At 44.2% G+C, this 14,162-nt stretch overlaps 1 protein-coding gene across 3 annotated transcripts in view; it reads left to right on the top strand.

The window, feature by feature from the left end:
- The first annotated feature begins 3,207 nt into the window (after positions 1–3,207).
- NSMAF (neutral sphingomyelinase activation associated factor) overlaps positions 3,208–14,162 on the top strand; it is a 59,999-nt gene continuing 49,044 nt past the window's right edge. For 2 of the 3 annotated variants that reach the window (XR_005224329.2, XM_037892571.2), the window contains exon 1: positions 3,208–3,465. Coding sequence is in view for 2 of the 3 variants with exons in the window: in XM_037892571.2 (XP_037748499.1) it covers positions 3,413–3,465 (53 nt within the window). In the remaining variant the exon portion in view is untranslated. The remainder of the gene's footprint in view (positions 3,466–14,162) is intronic. The other variant, XM_037892572.2, reaches the window with a different exon arrangement.

Here is a 14,162-nt window from a genome sequence, read left to right on the forward strand (position 1 = left end):
TTAGTCTTTAAAACCTTTTCTCAAACAAATTTTGTGTTTTTGATGTTTCTTCCTGCTTCAGGATGAAACTTTTTCTTAAAAACACATAGTATTTTGTGAAAGGGATTCCCTTTTTTCAGCCAGTTGTACTTATAAGTATGCCTTGACTGACTGGGACTACTCGTTAAGTGGGCACTATTGGAATACAAATAATAAACTGATTATGGGAGTATGGTCTAATGATTAGGGCCCTAGCCTGTGGCTTCAGAGAGGTGGGTTCAATTTCCCTGTTCTGCCATAGACTTCCTAGATGACCTTGGGCAAGTCTCTTAGGTGTTTTGTGCCTCCATTTCCCATCTCTAAAAATGGGGATAACACAGGGATGTTGTGAAGCTAAATATAGTGAAGGTTGTGATGTGCTCAGACACTGTGGTGATGGGGGCCATTTGAACTAAAAATAGTTAGGGGTAAAAACACTTGGAAGTTTGGATGTTTGTCTACCTTATATGTTAATTTTCTTAGATTTGGAACCCCGTGGTGTAGGAACTGTATCTTGTATGTGTGGGCAGCCCCAAGCACCTTGTGGGTATCACTGGAATAAAATAAAGTAAAAATAATTGTACATGGAAAATACTGCATTTGCACTCTTTATTTTAATAAATCAGGAATTACTTTTTTAATTCAAAACATGTATGGTTATAAGAAAGATAAATTAAAGGCCAGTTAATGAACAAATATCCAAGTGAGTTAATTAGCAAGATAGCACTACTTCTATTCTAACCCTTGGCTTTTTCAAAATCACCTTTCCTAAAAGATCCTAGGTTGTTGGGTCAAATACTTCCTGGGTGTAACTCCATGGCCATGGATTTACAATCCGTGATGAATCTGATCTAGGGCTTTTGATTAATCGCAGTTAACTCTCGTGATTAACTAAAAAAATTAATCGTGATTAAAAAAATTAATTGTGATTAATCACAGTTTTAATCACACTGCTAAACAACAGAATACCAATTGAAATTTATTAAATATTTTGGGTGTTTTTCTACATTTTCATATATATTGTATTCTGTGTTGTAATTGAAATCAAAGTGTATATTATTTTATTATAAATATTTGCACTGTAAAAATGATAAAAGAAATAGTATTTTTCAATTCACCTCATGCAAGTACTGTAGTGCAATCTCTTTGTTGTGAAAGTGCAACTTACAACTGTAGATTTTATTCTGTTACATAACTGCACTCAAAAACAAAACAATGTAAAACTTCAGAGCCTACAAGTCCACTCAGTCCTACTTTTTGTTCAGCCTATCGCTAAGACAAACAAGTTTGTTTACATTTACAGGAGATAATGCTGCCCGCTTCTTATTTACAATGTCACAAGAAAGTGAGAACAAGGCATTTGCATGGCACTTTTGTAGCTGGCATTATAAGGTATTTACATGCCAGATATGTGAAACATTCATATGCCCCTTCATGCTTCAGTCACTATTCCAGAGGACATGCTTCCATGCTGATGACACTCGTTAAAATAATGCATTAATTAAATTTGTGACTGAACTCCTTGTGGGAGAATTGTATGTCTCCTGCTGTGTTTTACTCACATTCTGCCATATATTTCATATTATAGCAGTCTTGGATGATGACCCAGCACATGTTGTTCATTTTAAGAACACTTTCACTGCAGATTTCACAAAACACAAAGAAGGTACCAATGTGAGATTTCTAAAGATAGCTACAGCACTTGACCCAGGGTTTAAGAATCTGAAGCGCTTTACAAAATCTGAGAGGGCTGAGGTGTGGAGCATGCTTTCAGAAGTCTTAAAAGAGAAACACTCTGATGCAGAAAATACAGAACCCAAACCACCAAAAAAAGAATATCAACCTTCTGCTGGTGGCATCTGATTCAGGAAATGAAAACGAACATGCGGCAGTCTGCACTGCTTTGGATTGTTATCAAGCAGAACCCATCATCATCATGGACGCATGTCCCCTGGAATGGTGGTTGAAGCATGAAGGGACATATGAATCTTTAGCGCATCTGGCACATAAATATCTTGTGACGCCAGTTACCACAATGCCATGAGAAGGCATTGTATATTGCTAATGCTTTCATATGCATTGGAAAGGAGTTCAGGACGGGCTGAAGGAGTGTGGAGTGAAAGATTCCTTTGCAGGTTGCGAGAGGCCGAAGGGGGAGGAAGGGAGAAAGGAGCGTGTTAACTTGACACTCCAGCTAGGTCCGAAGATAAGAAGCTGACTCCAGCCCAAGTTTACTGCACACAACAGATTCTCTGCTACCTGCCAAGAAAGACGGGAGCCTAAATTCCAACCCCAACCAGCCATGAGAAAGGAGAATTGCTGAACAGAACTGCAGGGGCTGCAAAAATGAGTGAGACTGCGAAGGTCAGCGAGTGGGAAAACAACAGTTTCGCGTCCCTGAAGGTGTATATTGAGGAAGCCGCAGAAAGCCAGTGTGGACCGGTACAAAGAGCATGGGGGACAGAGGTCCCTGAACGAAACACCCCAGGGCTTAAAAATCCTCTCAAAAGCCAAAGCAGGTCGGAGATCAACAGCAGACCCTGGACGGCCTGTGCACAAGACCGAACTCTTGTCCACCCTTCCCCCTCTTCTTCTTACGTTACACCCAGGCTTGGCCGGCCTTGGGTTGTGAGTGTGAGTATGAAAGCGGATGAGGGCTCGGGCACTAATGCTTTCTTCCTTCCTTTGAGTGATGTGGGGAAAACCCAGCACTCACTGCTGTTATTTTATTAATAAAGCTTCAAACTTAGTCACTTGGTGTGCTCCTTCATCTCCTCCCCTAAAGATCCTGTGGCCTCAGCCTGATCACCTGACGCCCCAGACAGATCGGTAACCTAACTCTGTCAGGTTTCAGAGTAGCAGGCCTGTTAGTCTGTATCCCCGACAAGAAAAGGAGGACTTGTGGCACTTTAGAGATAAACAAATTTAAGTCTGACGTACAGTCAGGTCCTCGGCCCCTGCCCGGCTGGGTGGCCCTGGGCGAATCCCGGCCCGGCTCTGCGGCTGGGTTATGGGGAGGGGGGGTCTAGTGACGACGCCCGACTTTGGATCCGGCTCTGCATGACTGACAAGGGCTGCGAGTCCCGCTCGGGCCCGCCCACTGGGTAGCCACTGCCGGGCCTCGTTAATAACCAATAACAGCAGCGGCCGCGGCTTGGTGGGAGTGTCCCCGCCCGGGGCCGGCAGCAGCACGGCTCTGGCACATCCCCTACAGCCGCCACCGCCGAGCGCCGTGTGGAGCGAGCCCGGCCCGGGCCTGGCCAGCGGGGTCCGCAGCCGCCCGCTGCCCGCCGCGGGATAGAGGCGGCGCGGGCGCCCCGGGCAGTGAGCGGGAGGCCGGCTGGCCCGCCCGCCCCGCGCTCTCCGTGCCCCGGCGGGGCCTGCAGGCGGCCCCATGGCTTTCACCCGGAAGAGGCGGCAGGAGCAGCAGCTCTACTCCAAGGAGAGGTGGGGACTCCGCCGCGGGCTCGGCTGGGCCGGGCAGCCTGGCAGGGGCGGCCCCTCCCGGGCCGGGCAGCCTGGGGGCAGGCTTCGGCTTGGCCTCTTGCGGCAGGGGCGCCGACAGACACCCCTTCCCCCAGCAGAGAGGAAGGGCCGATTTGGGCAGCGCTGCCCCTGCCCCCCAAGAGGAGGGGGTCAGATTTGGGCAGCACTGACAGTTCTCATTTCCTTTCACAATGGGGGTGTGGGGGTGTCTCGTACGAGGCTGTGCATAGTGCAAACTCTGTCACACACACACACACACACACTTATACCCACGGAGCAAGTGTTCTGGACATATGGAAGCATAGGGTAAAAATCTGTTTCAGAGTAGCAGCCGTGTTAGTCTGTATTGGCAAAAAGAAAAGGAGTACTTGTGGCACCTTGGAGACTAACCAATTTATTTGAGCATAAGCTTTCGTGAGCTGCTCACGAAAGCTTATGCTCAAATAAATTGGTTAGTCTCCAAGGTACCACAAGTCCTCCTTTTCTTTTTGAGGATAAAGATCTGTTTATTGTTACATTTGGGGCATGGCGTTGGGAAGATGACATGAACACTACTCTGAGCACTTCTGGTTAATGGGGAAGACTAGAGTCACACACATTGTGTCAGGCCTAACTCTGATTACTATTAACTGATCAGGAAAATAATCCCCTAACATAGTGTTAGCTAAAATTGGAAAAGTCTCTTAAAGAGAGATAAATATATGATCTACTTTAAGATACACATTAAACAGTACCTGTGTCAGTTGTGTACTCAATAGCTTAAAACATTGCAAGCATCATTTTTGGCACACATTGCAGTGTTATGTGTTTGAGTTTTTATCTTAAAGTAGGGTCAACTTCAATTTACAAACCCTTTGGCAGTTTAATATTAAAGAAGTGTCATATACAATTCGCCTATGATTTTTATTTTTGCTGTCCCTGAGTTCTCTCTTGGTTTGTGTTCTTGTGGCTCCTTTAAACCTGGAAAAAATACTCTGAACACACACTTAATTCAGGAAAACGATAAATTACCTCTGCTTCAGTTGTATAAGACCTATTTTATTTGTCTTGTCTTCATCTAGATTGACAGAGCTTTTTGGAACCAAAATGTTTTGTAATTTTAATAAGTGTGATAACAATTGAATTGTTGTAAGATTAGACCTTAATTAGTTATCTTCCTTTCAAAGCACATCCCTGTCTGTATTTCTATTTGGAGGGCTGCTAAGAAACAGTACTACAGTGTAATTGCCTTCCATTTGAGTAACCACAGTGCCATTAGCAATGGGGATAGAGTAGTAAACTAATCACATGTGCCCATTTTACAAATGCTATTCTTGTGAGTGCATCTTTGCAGTTGTTGGATGCATTGCACTCTTCATCCTTGGCAAGGAAACCACAGAACGATGAGACAAACTGAATGGCTAATTGACCAATGGCTAATAGAAAAGGAAGCTGGGGTGAAATTAGTAAAGCATTCTACATATGCATTAAATACAAATATCCATTGGATTACTTTTATATTATTGAATATTCTGTTTATTTATAATAAAAAATACCACTTTTATGCTACTCTGATGCTTTTGGGGTAGTGTTGGGCACTGCCATAGGAGAAGGATGTGATTCTTAGGAATATACCGCCTTGAGGGTGAGATGTATAAAGTAGAGGGGGAAAAAATCTTGTTTGAGGAGGAGGAACAGAACAATCCTTAAAGCTCTGATGGGGCAAAGAAGTTCTTAGAGGGAAAGAGGATAGGAAAGAAACACTAAATCTGTTCCACCAAATTTCTTATTTTGTGGAAGAATGGTTTTCTTTTGTTTGAATGGAGAACTTTTAAAATGTAAAAAACATGATGAGATTGGGGTTGGAAAATGTAGTAGTGGCTGATAGAAAAGCTGAAGGACCCATTATCACCTGGGTCTATGGGCAAACTCATGTCTAATTCATTGTTCATTATTTGTGGATTGTCATCACTGCTTCCGAGACATTTTCTCAGCCACTGAAATCTGATTATTTTTCTCCCAAATTTAATCTCACAATTTTATTGTCTATTGTTTCTAATTTCAGCAATTCAAGAAATACTGATTTCCATCTTTACTAGTATTTATAACCCCTCTCAGTTTAATATCTGTGAATTTCATTTCAAGTGCTTGCTCCTTCCCAATCATTAGTCAAAATCAAAGTTGCCTTGAGCCAGTGGCTCATGGGGTTGACCTGGTTAAGTGACGTCAATTTCATAGCTAACAGTACACAAGGTAATGATGTGGCCAGTGTGTCCTGATGTCTTTGAGTGCCCTAACCTGCTGGACCAGCTACACATTTTGCAGCTGGGTGAACTGGAGCTGGCCTTTCAGTGTGAAATCGAGTGAGACTTGAACCCACAACCTTCAGAATTGTGATCATGTGATTGTACCTGTAGATTCCTTTGTTTTGATACCCAAATAGATGCTCCCCCTTTAGTATATTGGTTTGTACCCTTTTTATGACAAAGAAGACTTGAAAACATTTAAGGCCGGGGTAGTCAGTAGGCAGACCCCAGGCCAAATCCATACTGCCAGGTGCTTTTGAATGAACCCTGAAATATTTTTATTTACGTATTATCATTATTGTTGTTTTTTAAATTATTTTTCTCTGGAGTCTGGACCTTGCCTATACATTGACCAAGAAATTTGGACCTTGACAAAAAAATAATTGACTACCCCTGCTTTAAAGTGTTTTTCTGCTCCACAGGTTTTTTTTTTTTTTTTTTTTTTTCCAGTAATATAAAGTCTTGACACTCCTGTTTTTCTTAGATGCTTTTTCATCCCTTAATTGAAGGGCTAAGCTGTTGAATCTCTAACAGAGAGATTTTCTTCTATTTGCTTGCTGGGTATTTGTTAAAGGGACACAACTGTTGTCCAAATGCCTTTATCTACTAATGTGATCTTGGGTGTTGTAACTATATAACTGAAAGAGATTTGATTTTTTCCCATTTTATTTACTTTGTGCATTTGACAGTTTGTGTATAGTCAGTTTTGTTGGCTTTTTGCACAGCAGCATAGAGAAATATTTAAGGTATAAGATGGTAAAAGTAGAAAATTTGACTGAGAGGCGGGCATAGTACCTCAAACAACATTTAACTCTCTTCATGAAACTGACTAGATTAATTAGTTAATTGTATCCTTTTAAATGACCCACAGAAAAAGTTTTAAATCTCAATAAAAATAATTCCCTTCTCACTTAGTATTTGATTTCATAAGCCTCCTACTTCTCCAATTATCTACAGTTTTCCAGAAAAACAGGACAAGACCAGAATTTCTTGTGGTACGAACTGAGCAAATAAAAAAGCAAGACTTCTTTGTATTTCATAAAAAATGTCAAACGCCAAAAAAGGGCACAAAACCCAGTGTCTCTCTTTTTTTCCTTTGCAGACCAGGTTTAGAACAGAAATATCCCTTTCAGATGGGTAGACATCAATTCTTATTTCTCTGACACTTTTTTCTCCCATTTGCTTTGTAAGAAAACTACTTGAGGGGCATGTCTTGTGTCCCTTTTAATTGACTTGAATGAAAATCTTCTGTTTTGTAGCTGCTATTTTTGCTGTATGTTTGTTATTTGAAGGAAATAAAATTAGGTTTCTAAAAAGTACACTAATTTTAGTTACAAAATTTACAAGTAAAATGATATGGCTTTGTTTCCTGTAAGATCATTGTAGTGTTTATTGACAGGTTTCAGAGTAACAGCTGTGTTAGTCTGTATTCGCAAAAAGAAAAGGAGTACTTGTGGCACCGCTTATGCTCAAATAAATTAGTTAGTCTCTAAGGTGCCACAAGTACTCCTTTTCTTTTTGTAGTGTTTATGGATTGAGTTCTCTATGCTGTTGGCTGTTAACGTGAACAGATGGGGGTGGGATTAACTCCTTGGTCTGACACCTGGTACAGAGGAACTTATAAACAGATATCTAATGATCTACATCTTGCATGCTACACTGTTTCCTGTTTAGGAAGCTGATCTGTTTCAGCATTAGTGTTCTGTTTGTGTGTAAAATATGGCAGCATACAGGTTCTGCGGGTGGATCCTGAGCAAAACAATTGTTTGGCTTTTTTTTCCCCCTAAGCTAATAACCTTGTCATCCTCTTGGAGCAAAATATCCAAAAACTTACTGAGGGCTGTCATGCTCAAACATCTGTAAATGAGTGCCACTTCTTATTTATGGATACTTTGTTCGGTTAATAGTGTCTAAAATTTTATTATGAGTTTTAGTTTATGAATAACCTGGTGATTCCAGCCATTGCAGATGTTACTCACGTTCTGATGCTGCAAGCTGTTCTATACAGATAACTTCAGTAGGGCTCTGTGCAGGCACAGAGGTCCACCCATGTGGGGCACGTTGCAGAAATGAGGCTTAAAGCTGCACAAGTTGGAAATCCTACTTAAGGTTGCCTCCTCTCAAATAAGTATATCTTTGAAAGTCTGAGAGTGAGCTAAAGGTGGAAATGGAACTTCTGTTTATTTTTGTCTTACTGAAGGCTTTAAAACTCTGTAGTTATCTAAAATCTTCTCTCAGTGAATATAATTGGGCTGATTTGGTAAGCAGACAGCTTAGAGATCCAGTGGGAAGGGAGCGTGGTGAAACTTCAAATTTTCAGGCATCTACTAATCAGATTGATATGAGATGAATTTCTCAGCAGGATCCAGGGAGTACCCTCTCTGCCTAGGTGCTGAGGATGGTAATGATAGAAATGGGCTTCTCACAAGAGATTGACCTTGGTATCCTCGCTTTCATATCTACCTCTTGTTAGTAGGTTTGACCAAGGGGTTCCTGAGATACAGACTCTTAGGGGAAAAAACAGCTTTTCTTAATGACGGCACACTCTAGTAACATTTTTTTGTGCACAGGTAGAGATGAAACCAGAGCGCCGATCATCTCACCAGGGTCTCAATTGCTTGAGGGTGCCTAGCACCCATCAGCCTTTTGCAGGAGCTCAAATGAAAGCATTATTTCAAAAAGAGTTTGGTTCTCCATGTTTGTGCATGTGAAACAGTTCTTAGGCTCATGTGCCTATTTATGTAGCTAATGGATTTCACATGTGCAGAGAGAGAGGCTAGCTATCTGGAAAACTATCTCCGCATCACAAGACCTGAGGGTGTGTTATGGTTAAGGTTGCGAATTTGTCATGGAGGTCACGGATTCCATGACTTTCTGCGATATCCATGAAATTCTGCTGCTGCAGCGGATAGTGTGGCTGACCCCCAGGGCTGTCCGCTCAGGTGGCCATGGGGCCAGCCGCTGCTGGAGCGGCCATGGGGCCAGCCGCACTGCCTGCTGCTGGAGCGGCCGCATCAGCTGCTGCTCGGTGGCCCTGGGAAGCTGTCCCTAGGGACCACCCAAGCAGTGGCCGGTGTCGTTGGTCCTGGGTGCTCCCCAGAGTAGCAGGCCCCATGACAGCTAAGATTTAGTCACATGTGTTTATAGTAAAAGTCATGGACAGGTTCGGCTGTGAATTTTTGTTTGTTGCCCATGACCTGTCAATGATTTTTCCTAAAAATACCCATGACTAAATCTTAGCCTTAGTTACGGTCACTGGATCTGAGCACCACCTCAGTCATTGTAGGTTTGAACCCAAATCAGGGCAGAATCTGAAGTGAAAAAAGCAGACACAATGCTCCAATCCGCCTCTGTCAAAAGGTGGTTCTTATTTTGGGGAAAAGTAATTTGAATACAGCAGAATATTCAAAAGGTGCTGAAACTGTTTTCTTTTCAAAAAATAAACTACATAAGCAAATGCTTGCTGGTAGAGGAGATGATTGGGGTGGAAGAGCAGGTGGGACTAGGGGAGAGGAGTGGGGGATGGGAGGGGACAGATGGGGGAGTGGGAAGGAGGACATAGAGGTGAGTGACGGGGGGATTGCGGAAGAATAGAGGCAAGTGCCTGCCAGCCCCACATTCCCCTCCCCTGGGTGTGCCATGATCAGGAGGCCCCCAGCCCATCTACAGGGCTGTGACCCCCCCCCCACCGTGCCTCCCTCCCATTTGAACCAGGTTTTAGAGGGAGCTTGCCTATCTGAATGAGGAGGTCTGAGTCCCTCTCGCTGTGCTTTCATGTGAACTGCAGTCTGGGGGTTCCTGTCCTTTGGGAGTGTCTGAGCCCTGAGCCATGCCCTCGTGGTGTGCCAGGATCTGGGGGGACTCTGCCCATATATGGGGATGTGACGTCCCTTGGGATGTCCCACTCACTGCCCCACTCTGTGTTCCAGAATCTGGATGCTCCTGCCCATCTGTAGGGGTCTGATCCCACTGTGTGAGCTAGATTTGAGGGAGGGGACTTGCCTCTCTAGGAGTGTCTAGGACCTTCTCCTTACCCCCTCATGTGAACTGGGATCTGGGTTTTCTTGTGTCTCTAAGGGGGCCTGAACCCATCTCCCTACCACCTCCTTCCATGTAAATTAGGATCTGGGGAAGCCCTGCCAGTGGGTGGGGAATTTAGGACAGGTGTGCTCAGAGTGTTCATGGACAACGCACTGGGGTGAGGAGCTGAGGATGGGTATGTTTGATCCACCCCAGGACTGGAGAGTTTCTGAGATGTGGCAAGGGAACGCGCTCCGACATGAATGGATCAGTTTGTGCATCACAGTACTATTGTTTCAGGCTGTGTTAATCTCCATTGGGTGTTCTGTTTCAGCTGAGAACAAGGCCATGTCTTTACTACCACTTATGTCAGCAAAACGTATGTCACTCAAGGGTGTGGAAAAAAAACCACCCTCCCGAGCGACTTAAGTTTCACCGGCATAAGTGGTAGTGTGGACAGCGCTGTGTCAGCAGGAGAGCTTCTCCTGCCAAGATAGCGACAGTCGCTCGTGGTGGTGGTTTTATTATGTCGATGGGAGAGCTTTCTCCTGTCGGCATAGAGTGGCTACACAAGCAATCTTACAGCAGCACTGCTACATTGGTACTGCGGTGCCACTGTAAGCTCTCTAGGGTAGACATTGCCCAACTCATCGAGATGAATGGGCACTTAACACCTCTCCGAGCCCGCTATGCTCGTTTAATTTCATAAGATATTATAATGAAGCGTCAGCTCAGCTGTAGCTGTGGTTGGGATTCTTGCTTAAAGACTGACTCTTTTGAGGGGGTGGCTACACTTAAAATACTGTAGCCGCACAGATGTGCCACTGCAGCTGTGCCACTGTAGTGCTTCAGGGTAAACACGACCTACACCGGTGGGAGGGGTTCTTCTGTTGGCGTAGGTAATCCACCTCCCCGAGAGGTGGTAGCTATGTTGGCAAGAGATGGAAGAATTCTTGGGGAATAGAGATCCTGGAGATAGTCTGCAATCCTCTGCCCAAGGCTTCTTGGAAGGCTGCCTTGTTTCTTCCCCCATGGTCGGACACCTTGCCATGCCACTGGGCAATGACTTCGAGAGGCACCGTTGCGGCACACAGGCTGGCAGCAGACGGATCTGGTCTGCAGCCAGACGCATGCAGGAGCTGTTGCCTTGTAACTTCAGTTACTGTCAGGAGTGAGTTATCAGGTACAATCACCACCAGCTGTGAAAGACTGAGCTAGTTTTCAGTGCAGTAGCCCTATCCATTTGTACTGATGCCACAGTGCTATCCCCTCCTATTGTTCCAACTCACCCGCTTCTTCCCTGGGCCATACTCAGCATGGCTAGGGCTGCCACCATGCTCTGAGTCCCAAGGGGAAGTGAGAATGTTGTGCTTGTAACTTGTGTGGATCAAGAGGAGTAAATGCACTGACAGTAGTACCTCTGCCCATTGTTTCATTAGCCACTGCAAATGTAGCATCACAGCAGCCCCCACGGTTGACTGACTCCAAACTGATTCCTGACTGACTGATAGCAATCTGGCATTGCCAGCTTCCTCATAGTGATCACCACTGGCTTCTCCACTGTGAATGCAGCTCTCATTTTGGTGTTGCTGCACCGGAGGGCTGGGGCAAGCTCCATCCATGGTTCCAGGAAAGTGTCCTTGCCCATCCGAAAGTTCTGCAGTCACTGCTCATCATCCCATACCTGTATAATGATGCGAGCCCACCACTCAGTGCTTGTTTCTTGGGCCCAGAACTGACGGTCCCCCGTGTGCAGCTGCTCTGTGAATCCCAGCAGCAATTTGAATTGTTTCTTTCCATGGCACACAGCAAGGCAAACACCAAGGCATCTTCATCAGATTCGCAGCTCAGGAAATGCTGCAGGGTCAGATGTGTTCATAATGCTCAGCACAATACTGAAAAGCAGTGCAGGATCCATGCTTTCTGACAGAGGTGGCGGGCATGCAGGTTACTGGGCCTGTTGAAAAGTGTGGCGAAACCTACATGGAATGATGGGGTGGAGAAAACTGCATCATGGGATTCTGAACCTGCCCCCATGAGGTATTGCACACCTTTTCTAAAACACCCTGCAGTATATGGTGGCGAGTTGCAGAGTGGGATAGCTAGCCATGGTGCACTGCTCTCTTTGTCGATGCAAGAGTTGTTACTGTGGATGCGCTCTGCTGATACAAGGAGTGTAGTGTGGACATGCAATAGGGTTGCCAATTTTGGTTGGATGTATTCCTGGAGAGTTTATCACATGACATAATCTTTAATTAAAGAGTAATCTTTAATCCCTGGAGACTCCAGGAGAATCCTGGAGGGTTGGCAACCTTACAGTGGTTTAATTACAGCAGCAGCTGTATGTTGCCATAATTTAAGTCAATTTAACTTTGGAGTGTAAAAAAGCTCTTAGTGTTAGGATGTTTGGCTGTTTTCCTCCATAGGTACAGTGGCTTGTGCCAACACTCTTTCCCCCGCCCTCCCACAATGTTCAATCAATAGCTCAGTGGTTTGAGCATTGGCCTCCTAAACCCAGGGTTGTGAGTTCAATCCTTGAGGGGGCCATTCAGGGATCTGGGGCAAAAATTGGGGATTGGTCCTGCTTTGAGCAGGCGGTTGGACTAGATGATCTCCTGAGGTCCCTTCCAACCCTGATATTCTATGACAGTTTAGATGATCTGTTGCCAAGGGTCAAGTACTCAAGCAGTTTTCTATACATGTGTCTTAGCATCTCCGCAGGCAAGATTTTTTTTTTTTAAATTTCTTCTTCAGAAATTATATTCCACTTAGTCTCCACATTGATTTTTCTTGTATCTTAGTAAATTAATCCATTAATTTAATTGGCACAGTGTAGAAAACAGAGCTATGAAATGAAAGCTGTTCAAGCAAAACTATATAGGTTGTTCTTGGTTACTACAGAAAGTGCCCTTATGTAGGCATTTTAAATTCAGCTGGTACTGTGATATGTACAGTATTAAAAAAGTGCTAAACACTTTCAACACCCACTGACATCAATGGGAGTTGAAATCACTCAGTACCTTGCAGGTTCTGGTCCCTAAATACAGATTATCTTTTATGAATATGTAATCTCTTATACAATAGCAAATGCTTTTCAAGCCTCCAGTTACTAGGTTCATACCCCTCCATTTCCAAGCTGTATTTCAGGTTTCAGCACATCTCATGAAAGTAACTAATAGGCAGTCCCCCATCTCCGGTATATTTTTTAAAAAACTAAAACAAACATGTATAAATAGCCTTTTGTGTGTGTGTGTGTGTGGAGATAGACTTTAACAATCTCATTACACCATTTCAGAGAGAGATCCATGTGAGCCAATACACAATATTACAACGCTTCCTGTTTCACAATCAGTCTGACTAGGTTAATTTAATATCAGCTGAATTCATTTCCATAAACTCACATCATCTCCTCTTTTAATGTACACATCGGTACTGATGTGCATCCTAAAGGTTTTCCCCCCACTCTCAACAAATATTTTTACCTGAAGACGTGAGACCAGCTTGTGATCTTAGGTAGTCTCCAGAGTTTCACTGATGCCTTCTGATTGCCAGGAACACTTTCTGGAGGCTATTTCTGTGGATGTAGCCCCTTTGCAGACAGTCTGCTTGCAGACACGGTGTATATTCAATTGAGTTCCCTTACACTGGCTGCTTGCTGGTATCGTTATGTTGGAACTGGTAGGATAGTTGCTTCCACATCCAGAAAAAAATTATATTGAACAGCAGAGTTCCTGGAACCCCGACCAGGGGTATTCTATCTGCTACCCAAGATCCATAAACCTGGAAATCCTGGACGCCCCTTCATCTCAAGCATTGGCACCTTGACAGCAGGATTATCTGGCTACGTAGACTCCCTCCTCGGGCCCCATGTTATCAGCACTCCCAGCTATCTTCGAGACACCACTGACTTCCTGAGGAAACTAAAATCCATTGGTGATCTTCCAGAAAACACCATCCTAGCCACTATGGATGTAGAAGCTCTCTACACCAACATTCCACAGAAAGATGGACTACAAGCCATCAGAAACAGTATCCCCGATAATGTCATGGCAAACCTGGTGGCTGAACTTTGTGACTTTGTCCTCACCCATAACTATTTCACATTTGGAGACAATGTATACCTTCAAATCAGCAGCACTGCTATGGGTACCCACATGGCCCCACACTATGCCAACATTTTTATGGCTGACTTAGAACAACGCTTCCTCAGCTCTCATCCCCTAATGCCCCTACTCTACTTGTGCTACACTGATGACATCTTCATCATCTGGACCCATAGAAAAGAAGCCCTTGAGGAATTCCACCATGATTTCAACAATTTCCATCCCACCATCAGCCTCAGCCTGGACCAGT

Source organism: Chelonia mydas, chromosome 2, assembly GCF_015237465.2.
Source record: "Chelonia mydas isolate rCheMyd1 chromosome 2, rCheMyd1.pri.v2, whole genome shotgun sequence".
In the NCBI taxonomy this organism is placed as follows: domain Eukaryota; kingdom Metazoa; phylum Chordata; order Testudines; family Cheloniidae; genus Chelonia; species Chelonia mydas.